The sequence below is a fragment of the Mauremys reevesii genome, linkage group 4, assembly GCF_016161935.1.
Source record: "Mauremys reevesii isolate NIE-2019 linkage group 4, ASM1616193v1, whole genome shotgun sequence".
Lineage (NCBI taxonomy): Eukaryota > Metazoa > Chordata > Testudines > Geoemydidae > Mauremys > Mauremys reevesii.
This window is the reverse complement of record NC_052626.1, coordinates 148,512,425-148,533,855: the sequence shown is the minus strand read 5'-3', so window position 1 is coordinate 148,533,855 and position 21,431 is coordinate 148,512,425. Positions and strand designations below refer to the sequence as shown.

Sequence of the window (21,431 nt, the reverse complement as noted above, 5' to 3'; positions counted from 1 at the left end):
CCGTTGCTCACACATAGACACACACTCACATCACACACACTGACAAAAACTCATCGCTTACATAAAGACATACACATGTCACAAACTCACACACACTGATAGACACACCCCCATTGCTCACACATAGACACACACACTCTCTCACATCACACACCCTGACAGACACACAGCCGTCGCTCACACACGGGGACACACACACACACATACTGAGAGACACACAGCCTTCGCTCAGACACGAGGACACACAGTCGTCGCTCACACATGCACACACACACCCTGACAGACACACAGCCATCGCTCACACACGGGGACACACACACACAGACAGACAGACAGACACACAGCTGTTGCTCACACATGGGAACACTCAGTCGTCGCTCAACATGCACACACACACCCTGACAGACACACAGCCATCGCTCACACACGGGACACACACACACAAACACACTCTGAGAGGCACACAGCTGTTGCTCACACGTGGGGACACACACACACACACACACACTGACAGACACACAGCCGTTGCTCACAGAGAGACACACAGTCATTGCACACACATGCACGCACACCCCCCCCTGACAGACACACAGCCGTAGGAGAGACACACACACACACACACCCTGACAGACACACAGCCATCGGGGAGACACACACACACACACACACACACACACCCTGAGAGGCACACAGCCATTGCTCACACACGGGAGGGGACACACACATGCACTGACAGACACACAGCCATTGCTCACAGACAGACACACAGTCATTGCACATACATGCACACACACACCCTGACACACAGCCATAGGACGGACACGCACACACACACACACCCTGACACACACACACCCCACACACCCTGACAGACACACAGCCGTTGGACACACACACAGACACAAACACACACACACCCTGACAGACACACAGCCGTCGCTCACATACGGGACACACACACACACACACAAACACACTCTGAGAGGCACACAGCTGTTGCTCACACATGGGGACACACACCCACCCACACACCCTGACAGACACACAGCCATCGGACACACACACACACCCTGACAGACACACAGCCATCGGACACACACACACACACACACACAAACACACACACCCCCTGACAGACACACAGCCATCGGACACACACACACAAACACACACACACCCTGAGAGGCACACAGCCGTTGCTCACAGACACACATCACATACACACGCTCATCACACACTGACAGACACGTCACTCACATGCACGCCACACACTCCCTCTCACCCCCCCCGTGTCTCTCTGCTGCATTCACCCCCCACCGTCGAGTGAAAACCCCCCTCCGCTCCCTGCAGCAAACCCGACCCAGCACCCACTGCGCCAGCAGCCAGCCGGGCCATCTTCCCTGCACCCACCTGCCCGCACCTGCAGCTGGGCCAGGGGCGCGGGGCCCAGGGCCTCCCGCCGGCCACAGCCCCCCCCAGTCCTGCCGGCCCCTGGCCCAAGGGCCACAGAGAAGGCAGCAGCCTTCAAATCTAGCCAGGAGAAGCCCCAGCGAGCAGCCCGGAGCTCTGGAATCCATTCCCACCTCTCCGCCTCGCTGCCTTTCTCCATCCCTCCATCCCTGAAGGGAAGGAAAGAGCCCCAGCGAGCAGACAGGGGCTCTCTATCCCCAGCTCCGTCTCTCCGCCTCGCTGCCTTTCTCCATCCCTCCATCCCTGAAGGGAAGGAAAGAGCCCCAGCGAGCAGACAGGGGCTCTCTATCCCCAGCTCCGCCTCGCTGCCTTTCTCCATCCCTCCATCTCTGAAGGGAAGGCTCCATCCCTCCATCCCTGAAGGGAAGGAAAGAGCCCCAGCGAGCAGACAGGGGCTCTCTATCCCCAGCTCCGCCTCGCTGCCTTTCTCCATCCCTCCATCCTCATAGCGAAGGGAACGGCTCCCAATCACCCAAAAGAGTCATTTATTCCTCCTTCTCCGTCCATCCCTGTGTCCCTGCAGCAAACGAGCAGGCTCCATTCCCGGCTGCCTCTCTCCTTCTCCCTGCCTTTCCCCATCCCTCCATCCCAGCCAGCCTTCCCTGCTGCCAGCATCACAGCACAGGGGGAAAAGCCCCCGCTTCTGTTCACTGCAGAAGGGTGCGCTTGCCACCAGCTATTTTAGACTCCATGCGCCGAGCAGCATTGTCTGTCTGGCTCCATCCATCCCGCAGCAGCAAAGCGGAAAGCAAATCAACTAGCAATTTTGGAAGGATTTCCCCCCCCCCCCCAAGCTGTAATTAAACCGTGTTTCTGGGTATTTGTTGTTAAACACACACACACACACACACCTCTGAACTGCCTGTATCCTGTTGGAGAGAATTTTCTCTCCATCTGCAATATTTTTATTAGGGAAGTGAAATGAGCAAGCGCGCACACACACACACACACACACACACACACACACACACACACACACACACACACACACACACACAGACCCGAATAGAACCCACAGGAATCACAGACAGAAATAGATCCTGCCTTTTCCTTGAGAGAAAGATTTGCAAAGACCCAGATTCCCGGCTCCCCTCCCACCCACCCACCCCCGCCCACCGCCCCAACCTTGATCTGTGACATACATTGGGGGTGTGTGGAAAAGGGGTGGTTCTTTCTCCATCACCCCATATATATATTTTATCCTGCCACCGCATTCCTCCTCCCCCCCTGCATCCTCCCAGAAAACTCCCAAAGGGGAGTGTGTGAGGGGGGAATAGGAATCCTGGCCGGGAAACTGGTGAAATATCACCAGGAAAAAAATATTATGAAACAGACAAGCCCGATTCGATTTGGGCACCAGAGAGGGGGTGGGAGCGGGTTGGATGGAGCTAGAAAGAAGGGGGTTGGGGGGGGATCTGAATCTCCCCCCCCCCGCATCCATCACACATACCCCTTCCCATAGACCCATGGAAATATATCCTGGGGAGGGGTTATTCCCCCTTATCATCTCCTCCCTCTTGGTCTCTATGGGGGGGGCGCTGGATCCCCACCACACACACCCGCAAACACACTCCCTGGGAGTTCAGCAATGGACTCCCCTCCCCATCTAAATTTCCCCCCTTTGTAGATCTGAGCTAGGGGGTCTGCCCCAACCCCCCACCCCTTGGAGAGCTCAGCCTGGGGGGGTCTGCCCCAACCCCCACCCGTTGGAGAGCTCAGCCTGGGGGGTGGTCTGATCTCCCTTCCCCCTGGGAGTGCTCAGCATGTGGGGGGGGGGCTGATCTCCCTTTCCCCTTGGAGCGCTCAGCCTGGGGGGGTCTGATGTCCCCTCCCCCGGGGGAATCAGGGCTCTCTCCCCGCCCCCCGGCCCTGGGGAGGGGGCTCTGATCTCCCCTCCCCCTTGGAGAGCTCAGCCTGGGGGGGGTCTGATCTCCCTTCCCCCTTGGAGAGGTCAGCCTGGGCGGGGGTCTGATCTCCCTTCCCCCTTGGAGAGGTCAGCCTGGGTGGGGGGGTCTGATCTCCCTTCCCCCTTGGAGAGCTCAGCCGGGGGGAGTCTGGTGTCCCCTCCCCCTTGCAGCGCTCAGCCTGGGGGCTCTGGTGTCCCCTCCCCCGGGGGAATCAGGGCTCTCTCCCCGCCCCCCGGCCCTGGGGGGGATTGGACGGGGGGGGTCCCCGGGGCTAGGTAGAAAGGAGACATTGGCTCTTACAGTCCTCAGCTCCTGAGTACGGTCCTTCATGGCTGCTGCTGCTTCCTCCTGCTGCTGCCGCAGCCCCTGCTCCCCCTGGATCCGGGCGGGGGGGGGGCCTGCTGCTGGGGTGGCGGGGGGGGGGGAGGGAGGAAGAGGAGGAAGTGGGGGTGGGGGGCTCTGGGTTACTGCAGCACCGGGCGAAGCTCCCTGCTCCAGCCGGGAGGCTGCTGCCGCTGCTGCTGCTCAAGGATGGAGGGAGGTTGGTGCTGATGCAGCAGAGGGGGCGGGGGGGGGGATGCAGGGGAAGGATGGAGGGAGGGGGGAGATGGGGGTCTGGGCATGCTCCCTGCACCCCCTCCCTGCCCGCCTGCCCCCCCGGGGAGCGCTGGGAGTTGTAGTTTTGGGGGGCGGGGCGGGGCAGATTTGGGGGTGGCCTGTGTGTGTGAGTGGCTCAGTGTGTGTGTGTGAGTGTGTGTCAGTGTGTGTGTCTGTGGGCAGGTCAGTGTCAGTGTGTGTGTGTGAGTTTGTGAGTGTTGCAGTGTTTGTGTGTCAGTGTGTCCGTGTGTCAGTGAATGTCTCAGAGTGTGTGTCTGTGTCAGTGAGTGTCTGTGTGTGTCTCAGAGAGTGTGTCAGTGTTTGTGAGTATGTCAGTGTGTCTGAGTGTGTCTGTGAGTGTGTGTCCATGAATGTCTCAGAGCATGTATGTCTGTAAGTGTTGCAATGTGTGTGTGTCCAGTGCGTGTGTGTGTCTGTGAGTGTGTGTCTGAGTGTGTGTTTGTGAATGTATCAGAGCGTGTGTGTGTCGATGTGTGTGTCTGTGAGCATGTCAGTGTGGCAGAGTGTGTCTGTGAGTGTGCCTGTGAGTGTTGCAGTGTGTGTCTCAGTGTGTGTGTGTGTGTCTTAAAGTGTGTGTCGGTGTGTGTCTGTGAGTGTGTCAGAGTGCGTCTGTGAGTGTCTTTGTCTATGAGTGTTGCAGTGTGTGTGTGTCAGTGAGTGTCTCAGTGCGTGTGTATCTCAGAGCATCAGTGTGTGTCTATGTGTCAGTGTGTCTGTGACTGTGTGTGTCAGTGAATGTCTCAGAGTGTGTTTGTCTGTGAGTGTTGCAGTGTGTGTCAGTGTGTCTAAAAGAGTGTGTCAGTGAATGTCTCGGTGCATGTGTGTGTATGAGTGTTGCAGTGTGTGTGAGTGCCTCAGAGCCCGCCTCCAGCTGGTTCACCTGGGTATGTTGTTCCAGCAATGGGCACTAGGGGGAGTCATGTGCCTTGCTCTGAAGCAGCAAGTGTGTGTGTGTTGTGTACATCAGCAGATGAGAGGCGTATTATAGTGCGTGCAGTTGTGTATCAGTAGATGAGAGTTGTTATATTGAAGTTGTGAGTGTGTGTGTGTTATCTGCAGATTAGAGGGTTTTTAGAGTGTGTGTGTGCCTGTGTGTGCATATCAGCAGATAAGGGATACTGGAGTGTGATTGAGAGGTTGTGTGCTTGTGTGTGTTTTTTATCAGGAGATAAGGGGTACTAAAGTATGTGTGTGTATCTATCAGCAGATTAGAGGCACTGAAGTGTAGTTCTGAAAGTGTGTGTGCATCATCTTAAGTGTGTTTGCATGTGACAGTGTTGAGTGTGTTGTGGGTCTCTGTGCTGGGATTTGTCTTGGAGAGCATGTGCATGAAAGACTGGGAGAGAATGTGTGTATGTGTTGTGGTTGTGTAGGGGACACACAGTTATGGCATTGTGTGTGGGTGTGAGGAGGCTGTGTAGGACACTCACTGTTGTGATATTAGAGTGTTGTGGGTCTGTGTTGTGGTTGTGTAGCTCACTCACTGTTGTGGTGTCAGGAAGCTGTGTGTGTTTTGGTTGTGTAGGCCTCACACTGTGTTTATGCTGTGGTTGTGTAAGGACTCACTGTTTTGGTGTGAGGGAACTGTGTATGTTCTGGTTGTGTATGGCACACAACCGGAACACACAGCCTCCTCAACAGTGCTACAATGTGCGCATGACACAACCACAATACACACATCCTCCCTGACAGCACCACAGTGTGTGCCCTACACAACTGAAACACACATACATACACACACTCACACCCCTGGACAGCTGCTCAACACCACAATGTGTGCTGTAAAAAATCAAATCTCTCTCTCTCTCTTCCCCCACCTCTCCCCCTGACAGTCAGTGCTGGTCCCCAAAGCCCCAGTGAATGGTTCTGGGGGTGGTGTGCTGCAAGGAGCAGTGTGTGTGTGGGGGGGCCAGTAGGAGGCGCTCTCCTCTCACAGTCAGTGTTGAGCCTGATGCCACAGATTGCACTGGTTTGTCTATCCTAGCCTAGTTAAAGCCATATGATCCCCTCCACATGTATGCAGCTAAACTGGGATAAAACGACTTATTCCAGCATAGCTAGTCCAATACAGGAAGGGGAATAGGCTCTACCGGTATTCAACTCCTTTAGTCCAGTAGAGCTGCCTCCACAGTTGGCGTTGGACCAGTATAACTGTATGGGTGAACAAATCACCCCTCTTGGAAGGGAATTTCGGGTTAAGCCCAACTGGCCATTGTGCGCTACACCACACCCGGTCCTGTCTGCAATGGGCATGTTCGACTATGCCCCGTTAGCCACAAGTGCTCCTAGACTCCTTCAGCTGCCCCAGCTGGGGAGTTAGATGTGAGCGTCCGAGGTGTGAGGGGGCTATTAATAAGTAAGTATTGGTAGCATTCAGCACCATGGCACTGATTTTCAGAGAGCTGGAGGTGAAAGAGAAAGAGCTATACTTAGGGCTTGGATGGAAGGAAGGAAGGAAGGAAGGAAGGAAGGAAGGGTACAGCATGGATGAATGGAAGGAGGGAGGAAGAAAGAAAAGAAAGGAAGAGGATAGATGGATGGATAAGGAAGAGATAGGTTGAGTTTTGGTGGATGGAGGGAAGGAGGGACAGAGATTAGATGGCTCGGTGTCTAGATGTTGCATGGAAGGAAGAATGGCTGTAGCTGGGATGGATGAAAGGACAGATAGGTATAGCCAGAATGGGTGGAATGAGGGATGGGTATAGCTGGGATGGATGGAATGAGGGATGGGTATAGCCGGGATGGGTGGAAGGAGGGATGGGTATAGGTGGGATCAGTGGAAGGAGGGATGGCTATACCTGGCATGGATGGAAGGAGGGATGACCATACCTGGGATGGATGGAATGACTGATGGCTATACTCGGGATGATGGATGTCTATAGCTTGTCAAGTCAGATGGATAGACAGAATGATGGTCTGACAGATGGGTGGATGACTAGGACTTGGAAGGATGGATCAGTGGCATTGTGGAAAGATATACATGGTGTTTGTCATAATATACTACACCATGTCCACACTTACGAGCTTACAGGAACATAGCTGTTCTGATACACCTGCGCTGCCGTAAGATGTCTCGTGTAGCCACTTTTTGCCGACAGGAGAGTGCTCTCCCGTCAACATAATAAAACCAACTCAACGAGGGCCGTGGCTATGCTGGCGGGAGAACTTGTTCCACCAACCTACTGTTTTGTACACAAGTGCTTATGCCAGCAAAATATATTACTCAGTGGGGTGTTTTTTTCACACCCCTGAGCGAAAAGAGTTTGGCCAACCTAAGTTCTAGTGTAGACATGGCCTCTTGCGATAGGGTCCATCTTTCACACACTTTCTGTGGAGCACCTGGCACCACAGGGACTCTGATCTCCGGCAAGGTCAGTGGTGCTACCTTAGTACACTTAATAGATAAGAATGGATAAATAGATGACTTTATCTGGTGATTTTTCTCAACAGCCCTTTTATACTGGAAGCAGTCACTATGGCATGTGAGTCATGCTGGACTGTGTCAGGTAATCAAGGCAGCTAGTTTATGGCCATGCATGCAAGGAGTGAGTCAGCATGGGAGGGGGCTGGGGCTCAGAAGGGGAGGAGCCAAATTAGGGCTGACTCACTTGGCATTCATCCTTAGGAAGTGGGTTAAACTGATGATTTTGGGGGGAGTCAGAAATGACCATGGTGGGTTTGCAGCCAGGTTTAGTTGAGGCCTGTGGTTTGGGGCTGAGGGGCACTGCCGAAGCTGTGTGTGCGTAAGACCCCAGGGCTGGGAAAGCAGTGGTCTGTGGGTCAGGATTTAGGGGCACCAGCAGTGCTGTGGTGAAGGAACCCAGGGCTGGGATAGCAGAGGGCTGCAAGGCAGGATGGAAGGGCACCAGCTGAGTGTGGGGCAGGAGGAGCCCTGGGCTGGGATAGGAGAGGCTGCAGGTTGGGACTGAGGACTGTGCCTTGCTCTGTCCCCTTGGTTTTGCTGTTTGGCCTTGATGGGATGAATTAATTCATTCTGGTTCCCGCCAGGATGATTTCCAGCCCTGACTCATTGTGGAGAGAGACAGGCAGGGAAAGTGCCAAGCAAGCAGCATGGATGTTCAGTCACAGAGAGAAGAGCAGCAGCCAATGCCCTGCTACCAAAAGCAATACCCTGGGATTTGCCTGCCAACATCAAAGCGGAAGTTGGGCTTGTGAATTTAGCACTTGGCTTGGATTCAGGATGATCCTCCAGCCAGCTGTTGTAATAGAGGCATCATAGATCCTGTAATTAATGCACAAGATTTTGAGTCAGGACTCCTGGGTTTTATCCCCAGCTCTGCCACTGACTCCCTGTGTGACCCTTGGCAAATCACTCTACTAAGTACTACCATAATACAGCTAATAATGTGCATCAGCTCATTGGGTATGTGCAATATTGATAGGTGGGTTTTCCCAGACCAGCACCACCTTGTCTCACTCTAGGAGATCAGTGTCATTATCCCCACTTTACAGAAGGGGAAACTGAGGCACAGGGAGAGGAATCTACTTGCCCAAGGTAACGCAGAGGGCCAGTGGTAGGGCTGGGAAAACAACCCACGTTTCCTGACTCCAAGTCTAGTGTTCTTCCCATTAGGCCACTTCACAAATTTGTGTGTCATCCTTGGTCTGGGGTCATGCTAATTGTCTCTGTATTGGTCCACTTTCAGTGTATGGGCCCCTGTGAGGGGAAAGGCTCCATATCCCATTCTCCCCACCCCCTGAGCCAGCCAGCCCCCCCCCCCCCCAGCCCTGGAGTTGACAGGGTGACGCTCTGGTCTCTCTTGACTTGGTCAACTCTATGGTTGGTCTCTCTGGGGCTGTGCATGTCACTGTGGGGTGGGGTTGCACGCTCTAGTTTTTGGGGCCATATCAGCGGCGGGCTAGGCGCGCAGAGCTGAGAAAACAGAGATCTGGGAGGCCCAGAGGCCAAGGGACTGTCTGTCCGCCCCGTATCTTCATGGTGCCCTTCGGGCGGGCACCTGAGCCAGAAGAGCTAAGGGCAACGCGACGTGTATCTGAGCTTGGAGGGCAACTTCCGGTCAGGGCACAGCAACTTCCGGGACGGAGTCTCCTGGGCATAGGGCAATAGCCTGTCGGGGCGATCCAACTTCCGGTCGCGGCGCTTCCCTCCTTGGGGTCATCGACTTCCGGTCCTCCCGCCGCCCGTGCGGTGCTGGTGCCAGGCACGCTACAGGGCAACTTCCTCTCGGGGCGGAGTTATTTCCGGTGCGGGTAACCTACTCTTCCGGTGCCGCTCGCTGGGAGGTGCCAAACGCATGCGCAGAGCGGCGCGGGAGAGTTCCATCTCGGGCGGGCTGAAGGGGGGGCCCTGCGGCTGGGAGAGACCATGAGGGATCGCACGCAGGAGCTCCGAGAGGTGAGAGCCACCCCGGCTGTTCCCCCCAGGGAGCCCCCTCCCCCCTCTGCTCCTCCCACTCCCCCGGTAATCCCTCCCCCTGCTCCCCCTCCCCGGGCTGTTCCCCCGAGGGAATCCCTCCCCCTGCTCCCCCTCCCCGGGCTGTTCCCCCGAGGGAATCCCTCCCCCTGCTCCCCCTCCCCGGGCTGTTCCCCGAGAATCCCTCCCCTGCTCCCCCTCCCGGGCTGTTCCCCGAGAATCCTCCCCACAGGCTCTTCCCCGGGAGTCCCTCCCCTCTGCTCTGCCCAGTCACCCCTGGGGCTCTTCCCTCTTCTGGTTCCCTCCCCGCTCCACCCATTCATTTCATGGCTCTTCCCCGGGAGTCCCTCCCCTGCTCTGCCCATTCACCCCTGGGGCTCTTCCCCTGGTTCTGCCCCCACTGTGCCCATTCACCCCTGGGCTTTCCCGGGAGTCCCTCCCCCGCTCCACCCATTCACTCCATGGCTCTTCCCCTGGGAGTCCCTCCCCACTCTGCTCTGCCCATTTACTCCCAGGCTCTCCCCGGGAAATTTCCCTCTCCCCCAGGCTGTTCTCCCTTCTGGTTCCCTCCCCGCTGGGCTGTTGTCTCCAGGGAGGTCCCTCCCTCCTCCGCTCTTTCCCCAGCCCCGTCTCCCTCTGTCTGTGCCCCTCACCCTGGTATCTGGCCTTCTGCATTGCCCGTCTTTGGGAGAGATGTGACCCCCGCCCCTCGTGCAGCAGGCGAAGGGTTAATGTCTCTCCATGGAGTCAGTGACCAGGGGGAGCTTCCCAGGCCCCACAAAACCCTGGAGATGCCCCGTGGTGCTGGGTGCTGCACAGGCCCCCTCTCCTCCAACCGAAATTGGGGCGTCCGTCGCGCCAGGCGCTGCATAGACACGGGGAGAGGTAGTCCCCACTCAGAAAAGCTCACGCTCCGAACAGACAAAGGCAGGAGCATTCTCCCTATTTTACACATGGGGACACTGAGGCCCAGAGGTGCTGCCCCGTGTCCAGTGGCACAGAACATCTGCGGCAGAGCCAGGGAGCCTACGCTGATTGCAAGGGGAGAGCGCCCCCTGCTGAGCTCCCCAGCGGCTGTGTTAATGGTTTTAGCCTAGCTGGGGTTAGAGGGGGTGCAGGATGGGGCCAGGACACGGACCTGGAATCGGTGAATTGATGGCATGAGGATTGATGTGGGCGAGAGGGAGTAGGGGGAGCTAAGAGAAGGTTGGGGAGAGGGCACAGATATTGGGCAGGGAGATCAGGGCTGAGGCGTGTCCAGTGGAAGAGGGGCAGAGTGGGTGGGAGGAGTAGCCCGGTGGTTAGGGTTTGTACATGGGATGTGGGAAACCCAGGTTCAAGTCTCTGCTCTGTCTGCTTCAGGCCAGGTCTGGGCAGGAGGATTAGCTCAGTGATTTGAGCATTGGTGTGCTAAGCCCGGGGTTGTGAGTTCAATCCTTGAGGGGGCCATTTAGGGATCTGAGGTTTGGTTCTGCTTTGAGCAGGGGGTTGGACTAGATGACCTGACATTCCTTCCAACCCTGATATTTTGTGATTGGCGTGTAGCACGTATAGTGGGGGAGGGTGGAAAGTGGTGGTGGACTCAATTTAATCATGGATTTCTACTTAAAAGTGCATTCTTGTTGGTTGTTATAACCTTCATACATCTTCACAGCTCAGAGACAGATGAGACCCAAACTGGGTCTCTCTTACGGCCTGCTGCCATTATAGGTTTTCCCTTCTAGGGAGAGAATGGTATGGTAGATCTCAAATCAATCAAGGCCACACTCAGAAAGACCTCAAGGTTTCTACTGCCTGTCGCTCCGTACTCACGTTTATCTCCAGACTTTTTCTCCTTGTCCAGATCTAGTCCGCCCCCAACAATCTTCTATTCATTGAACTTTCTGAAACTTTGCACTTTTCGAGAGAGGTAAGGGATTGACTCTGTGTACACACATTTGCAGAGGGGCAATAAGGTTGAGGTCTGTTATTTCTCACCTCTCTATATTTATTTAAAATCATTTTTGCTGTTCACAAGCAAGTTACCTCTGGAGACACAAATCCACAGTTTGGGAACTGCAAAACTAAGCATCTCTGCTGGTATCATCTAGACTAAGCACTGTGTCCCATTGGGTAGATAGAAAGATTAACCTAAATAATCTCTACAGAAGCCCGTGGGATCCCTAATCCATGAACTATTGGAACTCATGTACAAAACTTTTCTTAAACATGACATGAATATATTGTCTCATAATATAGAATTAGAATTTATAATCCCTATTACATTATAGCTCATCATGGATCTTAATTAAAACTGTCTTTCGATAGGTTTTTTCCTCAAGAAGCATTTTATCAAAAAAATCTGATTTAAATAAAAAAAAATATTGATTTTTATCCACCCTGATTGGGTAGGGGGAGTGGGCAAGGGTGCGTGGAAGGGCAGGGGTTGGGTTGGGGTGTTGATGGGGACTGGGGCAGGAAGAGGGAGATGGGGTGGGGGGAGTAGCCTGGGTGGGGAGGGGGATGGGTGAGGTGAGAAGGATGGAGCTGGCTGCAGAGCGGGGGTCTGTGTACGGTGCCTGACCTCCCCCTCCCCACAGGATGACGGGAGCTCAGACGATGAGGAGGCCGAGCGGGTGGTCCTGGTCCTGAAGCCAGGATCGGCCAAGTCCAAGGATGAAGGGGAGCTGCCGGACGAGTTCTTCCAGACGGTAACGCAGCCTCTGCCCTCCAGAGGGCGCCAACTCCAGTTCAGCCCCAGGGCTGGGGACTGGCTGCACTGGGGGCAGGGAATGGGACACGGGGCCTTTCCCCCTAGGGGGCGCTGGCTGTGATCCATCACCAGGGCACGGGAGTGGCTACTCCAGGCTGCGGGGTGGTCTCATCTCTGTCTATTTTCCGCTCCTGCAGGCCCGGGGGATCCGTGAGGCACTGAAGACCCTGGAGGGGAAGGTGAAGGATCTGGAAAAGCATCAGACCACGATTCTGGCCACCCCGCTGCCGGAGGACAGTAAGCTGGGGGTGGGCAGGAATCCTTCCAACGCTGACACAACGCCCCCCGCCTCCACATGGCTTGTAACGTGGCATCATGCATGGCCTGTGCCGTATTCTGGGTCCCGTGGCAGGGTTGGGTTGGGGGAGAGGGGCATGGTTTGTGGGTCCCCTGCAGGGTGGGGGTGGTCTGGGTTGGGGCAGGGGGTTTATGGATATGGGGGCTGGAGGGGTCCCAGGGAGGAGTATGGGGCAGTGTTGGGAAGGGAGGGCTTTCAGGAGGAAGTGGAGGGCAGGGTTAGGAAGCTGGAGGTGAGGTGGGGTATTGTGGGGGTCTGGGAGAGTGGAGGGGGAAGAGGGTAACTGGGAGGGGGGGTTTGGGGAAGTCTGGGAGAGGGGAACACAAGGGGATATGATGTGGAGCGGCGTGTGACCAGGCTTATGGGGCGGTCTGCGGACATGGGGAATCTGGGGTGGGAGCCTGAGGCGATGTGTGGGGAAGGTCTGGAAAGGATATGGTTGGCATGGGGGGCGGTGTGCGGGGAGCAGTTTGGTGGGTGGAATATGTGGGGCGTTCGGGGGGAGGGACTAGGTGGGGCAGGCGAAGGGGGGCTCTTGGGTAGCATTGGGGAGCGGAGGGTTTTGCCTAGATCATTCTTGGGGAGGGGGCTCTTGAACGTCCCCTCAGGAGTGGATGGGTCTAGGCTTGACTTAAGGACCCCTTAAAGATCTGGGGATGGGGTTGGGATTGTCCCTGGGAGGATGGGGGGCTCGGCTGACATCTGACACCCTCCCCGCAAATCTGCCCCAGGCATGAAGCGAGATCTGCAGAGACTGCGTGAGGAGATCAAGGGTCTGGCCAAAGACATTCGGAGCCGCCTGAAAAGTGAGTGTGAGATTGGGGGACTGGGAGCCTGGACTCCTGGGTTCTGTCCCAGCTCTGGGAGGGGAATAGAGGTGGGGTGGGGGCAGGGCTGGAAACCCGGATTCCTGGGTTCTCTCCATCAACTCCAGTCTCTCCCCAGCCATCGAACCCAAGAAGGGTGAGGAGGATGAGAACAGAAATGCCATCAACATCCGGATGAAGAGAACCCAGGTGAGGGGTGTGTGACGAGGGTGGTGCGGGTGTGTTTGTGTCTGGGCCCAGGAGCTGCGATTAACCCACCCCCGGCTTCCCCGTTCCCAGCACGGCATCCTGTCCCAGCAGTTCCTGGAGCTGATCAACAAGTGCAACACCATCCAGTCGCAGTACCGGGACCGCAACGTGGAGCGAATCCACCGCCAGCTGCAGATCAGTGAGTGCCGGCCTCTGAGCCCAGCCTGGGGGCTTTCCCTCCGTCCCACGGATCCTGCCCCTAGGACGGTCTAGAGCCATGGATCCTGCCTCGCTGCCAGTCCAGGCCATCAGCCTGGACTCTGTGTTGGCCAAGGGGGTCCTGCCCCTTCGATGGTCCTTATCCTTGGCGGGGGTTCTGGATTGGTCAAGGGGTCCTGCCCCTCTGACCGAGCAGATCCCCGACTGGAATTCTGCGTTGGCCAGACAGTCTTGCCCCCAATCCCTAGGGAGGGCCCCGGGATGTAACCTGTAGAGTGAACATGCCTCTTTAGTGGCTCATCAGTATGGGCTAATTGCCTACTGCTGCTGCCAGCTAATGGAGCACCTCCTTTAGGTCTGCAGTGAGGAAAACAGCCAGCCACTGCTACTAGCCAATGGCATTACCCCTTCAGCTGTGTACTGAGGATAACGGCTGTAATGGTGCTACCTGTTAAGGCAGGTTACCCCTGGAGCTAGAGTAGCAGGGGTCTGTGCTGGGGGGCTGGAATTCATGGGTCAAATCCAGGCAGGGCAATCGATGGATGATAAACCTGTTCCAATGACTGTGGGGAGGCCAGGGTTAGAGCAGGGGGCCTGGGAGCCAGGACTCCTGGGTTCTCTCTCCAGCCTTGGGAGGGGAGTGGGGTCTAGTGGGTAAGGAAGGGAGCTGACCCAGCCCCTTACTCTCACGGCAGCCGGCGGCGGCGTGGTGTCAGACGAAGAGCTGGAGCAGATGCTGGAGAGTGGCCAGACGGAGGTGTTTGTCTCTAACGTGAGTGCCAGGGACGGGTGTGCATGTGTGTGGGGAACGATGGGGGGGGGATGGGATCTGTACAGGCCAGGCTGGGATATTGACCCCCCCTCCCCCTTTCCTTCCTGCCCCGGCAGATCATGAAGGACACGCGTGTGACCAAGCAGGCGCTGAACGAGATAGAGACCCGGCATGACGAAATCCTCAAGCTGGAGCGCAGCATCCAGGAGCTGCACGAGATGTTCACCTACCTTGCCACCGAGGTGGAGCTGCAGGTATGGGGGGGTCCAGAACCTCCCTGGGGGCACAGCTTTGCCTCTTCTGGGCAGCTGGCTCCTTCCCCTGGGCCCGCCTCTCCTGCCAGCCACCACTTCCACTTGCCCGCTCTAGCCAATATCCGCTTCCTGTTTTAGGAAAGGCCACTTCCTGTGTGCCCAGCCCCGCCCCGCATTGCCAATGGCCACTTCCTGTGTGGGGAAGGGCCACTTCCTGTCGGTGCTGCCCCATTCCTCCCATAGTCCTGTCCATCTCCCCTTCGTTTCAGCTTGGCCGCCTCGTGCTCCCCCGTCTCTCACCCTTGTTCCCTGTTCCCCGAATCCTGGACCTGCTGAGGGTATCACAACCACCTCCTTCTCCCCTGGGCTGTAGGGGGAGATGATCGACCGGATTGAGAAGAACATCCTGGACTCACAGGATTACGTCAAGAAGGGACACGTCCATCTCAGCTCGGCCAGGGAGAGCCAGCAGAAAGCCCGCAAGGTGGGTCCCCATGTTCCCTTCCCGCCCCACTGAACAAACCAATCTCACCCCCCGACCCCTAGCTTAGCAGCCGGATCAGAACCAACACCCCTCCAGGGGAAAGGACCCACATCCCACTTTTTATACACCTCACTGTTAACCGGGAACCAGGACTCCTGGGTTCTTTTGATGGCTCTGGGAGGAGAGTGGGGGCTAGTGGGTTAGAACAGAGAGGGCTGGGAGCCAGGACTCCTGGGTTCTATCCCCAGCCATGGGAGGGGAGTGGGGTCTAGTGGGTTAAGCTGTGAAAGGTGGGAAGCCGGCTAACACTTTCCCCTTCTGTGCGGGGCTCGGCAGAAGAAGTTCATGATCATCATCTGCCTCTCGGTCACCGTCGTCATCGTTGTGATTATCATCGGAGTGGCCATCGCCACCGGCTAGACCTGTGTTCGGTTTCCGCCCCCTCTCCCCCTGCTGTGGGGCTGGGGCTTTCTGGTAAGTCCTGTGGGGCATAGTCACCCCTCAGCACGCACCACTGGTGTGGGTGTTGGGGATGCTGGGGCAGGGTGGGCCCATATTGCGTTTCTAACCCCAGCTGTATTCTCTGCCTTTCAGGTTTCGTGAGCACGGCCCTGTCTCCCAGCGGAACCACTGCCCCCTGCTGGGAGGTTTATGCACTGATGGCCGGAGCGAACGCCCGGTTTAAATCCTGATCTTTAAGCACAAGCCAGCCCCCTCCCGTCCAGAACGGTTTCTATTGACTCCTCGCATCTCTTGCCTTCAGGGTAGGGGTGAGATCCGCCCTGAAGAGCCTCTGATTTTCTGAGGTCTGAATTTGTGGCATTTTAGTCTGACGGTTCATCCTCCATGTCACTTCCTGTGGCTCTGTCCCTCCCCTTTGAGCCTCTTCCTGTTTTGGGCAGTGCCACTTTGCGTGGCGAAGCCCCTCACACTAGCACTAACTTCACGCACTAAGCAAGTCAACTTCTTCTAAGCCCACCTCTACCTGGCCAAGCCCACTTCCTGTCTCATCGCCCCTCCTGCCAGTATCTACTTCCTGTTTTGGGAAAATCGGCTTCGTGTGGGCTCTGTCTCTACTTTGTGTTACGGTGACGCCAATTCCTTTTTGTGCTCCGGCCCCTCCCCTCTGACGTCAACGTCCTGTCTCGGGCAGGCCTGCTCTCTGTGGTACGGTCCGTGTCCCGCCCCCCTCTCCAGCTGTGCCCACTTCCTGTCTCATATGGTGCCACTTCCTGTGTACCTGCTGCTCTCCCCAACTCCCCTCCTTAGGGTGGGGGACTCCATGCCCCAGTGAGAGTATTGGGGCGTCCCAGGCCCATGGGTCGCTGTTTGCTGGTTGTGGGGGGCGGTGCCCTCCGGCCTCCCCTGCTCACAGTGCCCCATCACTGCCTTAACAGGAGGTTCCCTCTAGGGGGCAGGGTGGGGTCGGTCTCTGTTCACACTGCCAGTGAGGTAAGTGCCAATGCAGCATGGTGGCTTTTGGGGGTGGGGGTGGGCGGGGGAGGGCTTCTGTCCCCCCAGTGAGCCAGGACTCCTGGGTTCTATCCCCAGCTCCGAGGGGAGGCCGACCTCCCCATGTCTCTTGTGCCTTAACCCCCTGGGGCTCAGTATTTAATCAGGATCCCATTCAAATCCCGCGTCCCCTCTCAGTTGACCCCCTCCGTCCCCCAGCCGACTGGCAGGAGGGGCGCCATTCCACATGGCCCACTGCCTGGCACCTATGCTCTGCACCCCTCTGCCCCTGCTTCTCCCCCACTCCCATCAGCCCCTGCTCTACTGCTGTCCTTGGCGCCTCTCCTCCATCACCCTCAGCCTTAGCACGGCCGTTCGCACTGCTTCCGTCGTACCAAGTGGTGGCCTCACCCCCAGGCCTTGGCTGCCCCCTCTCTTCCCTGGCCCACCCCACCCCCTCATACCGCACCCCGATCCGTGCGGATGGGGGGTATCAGCGGACCTAACCCCCCACAGCAAGCCAGAGAAAGGTCTCTGACCTCACTGCCCCTCCGCCAAGCCAAGCTGGGTCTTACTCACTGAGGCATGAGCCAGATTTTTGCTCTCCCCGTTAACCAGGCAGAGGATCAGGACGCCTGGGTTCTTGCCCCAGCCTTTTGTTTTAATTCTTAACCTCTAAGCTGCAATGTGGAGCGACATTTCCCAGTTGCCGTGGCAATTGAATGTAATGTGGCCTGAGTTGTATTTTGTAATAAAAAGGATAAAGAAAACACTTTTAAAAATGCCCCGTGGGTTGCAAAAGGTTTGATTCTCGTGCAATCAGTGTATGTGCCTCTGTGTGCAAAGCTTGTGCCCCAGCTGCCCTGCCCCAGAAGCGGCTGCATCTCCGCGCCGGGCGAGCCCCCCTGGTGTGATGTCACCCTGCACCTGTTCCCAGCTGCCCCTCCCCAGAGGTGGAAGCATCTCAGTGCCTGGTGAGTACTCCGGGGTCATTGCTCACTGAAGTAACCTGAAACATCCACTCAGTGTGCAGCGGCAGTGAAAAAAGCGAACTGACTGCTGGGAATAATTAAGAAAGGGATAGATAATAGGACAGAAAATATCATCTTGCCTCTATGTAAATCCCACGCCCGCACCTTGAATACTGCATGCAGATTTGGTCGCCCCATCTCAAGAAAGATCTATTGGAATTGGAAAAGGTTCAGAAAAGGGCAACAAAAATGATTAGGGGTATGGAACGGCTTCTGTATGAGGAGAGATTAATGAGACTGGAACTTTTCAGCTTGGAAAAGAGACGACTAAGGGGTGGGATATGATAGAGGTCTATAAAATCACGACTGGTGTAGAGAAAGTAGATAAGGAAGGGTTGTTTCCTCCTCCTCATAACACAAGATCTAGGGGTCACCAAACAAAATTAGACAGCAGGTTTAAAACAAAGAAAAGGAAGTACTGTATTTCTTCACAAAAGGCACAGTCAACCTGTGGCACTCCTTGCCAGAGGATGTTGTGAAGGCCAACACCATAACAGGGTTCAAAAACGAACTAGATAAGTTCATGGAGGACAGGTCCATCAATGGCTATTAGCCAGGATGGGCAGGGATGGTGTCCCTAGCCTCTGTTTGCTAGAAGTTGGGAAATGAGCGATGGGATGGATCACTTGATGAGTCCCTGTTCTGTTCATTCCCTCTGGGCACCTGACATTGGCCACTGTTGGAAGACAGGACACTGGGCTAGATGGACCTTTGGTCTGACCGAGTGTGGATGCTCTTATGTTCCTAAAGTGCCTGCTGTAGTACAGTGGCCACCGGTAGGGGGCGATGTTTCTCCATGCATCTCCCGTCCCGAGTGGCTCCTTTCACATCCGTTCCAGAGCAGTAGGCTGGCTCCGTGTGCGAGTCTAGGGAGTGGTTCTCACAACACACTTTTTCGGTGGCCTCCGAGTGCTGACACCAACTTTTTTGCTGGTGGGCGCTCTGAGCCTTTTTTTGTATAATTCTTAATTAACTGTAGGGGAAACAAACACAATTGTGCACAGCTACACAGCCGAACCACTGTCATTTATTTATGTAGGGTCTTCTTTGCAGACTCAATTAGGAAATTAATGTACAGCGCTCTTTTTCGGTGCCCTTGACCCTGGCTGTCTCCCTCTCGCCCTGACGGAGCCCTCTGGGCCTGATGCTTCCCCCGCCATTGCTGTGAGCTCCCTTCTGTACCCTTTAACCATGGCACCCAATAAGGTTGGCCCTGCTGAAACCTAGAGCTGCAGCCCCATGGCTGGATCCGGGGGGCGAAGCCCAGAGCCCAGTAGCTGGAGGGAGGCAGGAGCCCACTGCCAGAGCCCCAAGGCTGAAGGAGGAGGGTTAAGACCACCCCTGGAATTGCACAGCTGGCGGGGGTGGGGGGATTAATGCCTGCCAGCGGAGACTCTGGCTGAAGCAGGAGAGGGGGGCTGAAGCCAGACAGGAAGTGCTCTCCCCTGCCCCCCCAGCCCTTGGACGCTGCAGGGAGGGGGTGCTGCTTTGCCCCCACCCCCATACCTGCCCAGGCATCTGTCATGGCTGCAGGGAAAAAACCACGGTGGCCGCATTTGAGAAACACTGGTCTACAAAGACTTTGTGATTATCCCCTCCCAGAGCTGGGGAGAGAACCCAGGAGTCCTGGCTCCCAGCCCCCACTCCCCTCCCAGAGCTGGCAAGAGAGCCTGAGTGGGCTGGGGTGGGGGACCTTGGACTCCCGGCTAGAACTGGGCAAAAATGTTCACCAAACATTGCAGATTCAAGTTGCTGGGGAAATGTCGTGAATTTGTGTCAATTTCAGCAAATTTTTGGTGTCTCTCCCCCCTCTCCCTGCCCCCCATGGTCAAGACAATTGAAATGTTTTGAAATTTCAATTCCGATCACAATCTCCTATTTTATTCCTCCTCCCCGCCCCACCAAAACAAAGCATTTCATTTGACCCTCATGATCCCCTCTCCTCCCCGGAGGTTTCGGCCCAGCCAGCCAACTGAAAAAAACACCAGGTTTTCGTATCGCTCCCATCCTTCAGCTGAAGGAGGATTGAGTGTATAGAACAGTAGTTCTCAAACTTTAGGACTGGTGACCCCTTTCACACGGCAGGCCTTTGTGTGTGACCCCCCCCTTATAAATAGATAAAAAATTAAAAAAAGTTAACACCCTTATCAATGCTGGAGGCAAACTAGGATTTGGGATGCAGGCTGACAACTCGCGACCCCCCCCCGCCCCCAATGTAATAACCCCATGACCCCCTGAGCAGTCCTGACCCCCAGTTTGAGAACCCCAGTATAGAAGGATCTGGGGGTGATAGTGGTCACAAATTGAATGAGAGTGGAGTGTGATGCACTTGCAAACAAGGCTAATATCACAGGGGTGTATTAATAGGAGTCTTGGATGTAAGACACGGGAGGTGATTGTCCCACTCTAGTCGGCACTGGGGAGGCCTCAGCTGGAGGACTGTGTCCAGTTCTGGGCACCCCACGGTAGGAAAAATGTGGGCGAATGGGAGCGAATCCAGAGGAGAGCAACAAAAATGAACAAAGGATTTAGAAAACTCGATCTAGGAGGAAAGATTTAAAAAACCAGGCACTGTTTAGCCTTGAGAAAAGGGGACAGACCTGGGAACAGTCTTCAAAGATGCTCAGGGCTGTTATGAAGAGGACGAGGATCAATTGTTCTCCGTGTCCACTGACGATATGCCCAGAAGTAACAGGCTTCAGCTGCAGCCAGGGAGATTGAGGTTAGAGAGCAGGAAAAACTGGGATCAGCAGTGAAAAGGCCCCTTCCCTGCATTTCCACCTGGCTGTCACCAGTAGGGCCCTGCCTTCTCCCCGCATGCCCAGCAGGGTCCCATAAGGATATAGGAACCCAGCTCTGCCGTGATCCCTCCCTCATGGAGACAGAAGCCCAGTTTGAAGCAGGGAGCTTGGAGCTCAGGCAAGGTCCACAGGCTCTGTCACCTGACAAGCGCCCCCAAAAACCAGCTGTGAGGATCAAACATCTGACTGGTGGGCGTCCCTAGCAGATAAAGCTGGATCCCGGGTCAGTGCTGGGAGCAGAGTCACGGGAGCAGCCCAGAGAGCAGATCCTGTCCTGGGAGCAGGGTTGCAGCAGCCAGGGCCAGAGAAGCAGCCCAGGGAGCTGGAGGCAGAGCAGCAGCTGCAGCAGCCGTGCTGAGGCAAAGTGGAGCTGGAGCTGTCCGGAGCCGGGTGTGGGGAGCAGCTGGGGAGAGCGAGGGGGACCCTGGGCAGTGGGCCCAGCGCAGGGAGACGTCTCAGCCAAGAGGCTCGGCAGGCCAGGCTTGGGGGGGGATCGTAACCCCGATGGGGCGGGGGCGACGCTGGGACGAAGGGTCCTGCCACCCAGAGCCTGAGAGCGTGTGGCCACCGCCAGAGCAAGTGTCCGACCCGCAGCGTCCCTGCCGCACAGGGGCCTGGGACCACAAGGACCAGGCTGTGAACTGCCCGGACGTTCCAGAGACACTGTCTGTGATGTTCCCTGCCACAGAGCGGGGTGACGGGTTTTCCTTTAACCCAGTGGTCCCCAACCTTTTTGTCTGGCGGGCGCCAGACGAAGGACCGTGGCGGCGGTGGAGCATCCGCCGAATTTCTGCGGCGTTTTGGCGGCGACGCCTCTCGTTGACATCACTTTCCGCCGACGAGTGACGTCATCGAGAGGCGTCACCGCCGAAACGCTGCAGAAATTCAGCGGCATTTCGGCGGGTGCTCGACCGCCGGCCAGGACACATTTGGGGACCCCTGCTTTAACCTTTCCCGTTTGC

The 21,431-nt window shown here is 56.3% G+C and overlaps 2 protein-coding genes and 1 non-coding gene across 4 annotated transcripts in view; 1 reads left to right on the top strand and 2 right to left on the bottom strand.

Moving 5' to 3' along the window:
- STX1B (syntaxin 1B) overlaps positions 1-3,742 on the bottom strand; it is a 53,881-nt gene extending 50,139 nt beyond the window's left edge. For both annotated transcript variants that reach the window (XM_039536742.1, XM_039536741.1), the window contains exon 1: positions 3,678-3,742. In XM_039536742.1, the coding sequence (XP_039392676.1) occupies positions 3,678-3,707 (30 nt within the window). In that variant the 5' untranslated portion in view covers positions 3,708-3,742. The remainder of the gene's footprint in view (positions 1-3,677) is intronic.
- Positions 3,743-8,579: 4,837 nt separating this feature from the next.
- On the bottom strand, positions 8,580-8,684 carry LOC120405468. The gene has a single exon (XR_005598583.1). It is a non-coding gene; the product is annotated as a U6 spliceosomal RNA (small nuclear RNA).
- A 548-nt stretch (positions 8,685-9,232) lies between these two features.
- STX4 (syntaxin 4) lies at positions 9,233-17,422 on the top strand. Its single transcript, XM_039538969.1, has 11 exons — positions 9,233-9,372; positions 11,970-12,080; positions 12,280-12,379; positions 13,172-13,246; positions 13,386-13,456; positions 13,547-13,655; positions 14,371-14,447; positions 14,564-14,701; positions 15,075-15,185; positions 15,522-15,659; positions 15,780-17,422. Exons 1-10 carry the CDS (start codon positions 9,343-9,345, stop codon positions 15,603-15,605), a joined length of 906 nt encoding a protein of 301 aa, XP_039394903.1. The 5' UTR covers positions 9,233-9,342; the 3' UTR covers positions 15,606-15,659; positions 15,780-17,422.
- The last annotated feature ends 4,009 nt before the right edge of the window (positions 17,423-21,431 follow it).

Coding starts and splice junctions, on each gene's coding strand:
- STX4 (XM_039538969.1), top strand. CDS start 9,343: ATGAGGGATCGCACGCAGGAGCTCCGAGAG. Junction 12,380..13,171: donor CACCCCGCTGCCGGAGGACA/GTAAGCTGGGGG, acceptor AATCTGCCCCAG/GCATGAAGCGAGATCTGCAG. Junction 13,656..14,370: donor CCACCGCCAGCTGCAGATCA/GTGAGTGCCGGC, acceptor CTCTCACGGCAG/CCGGCGGCGGCGTGGTGTCA.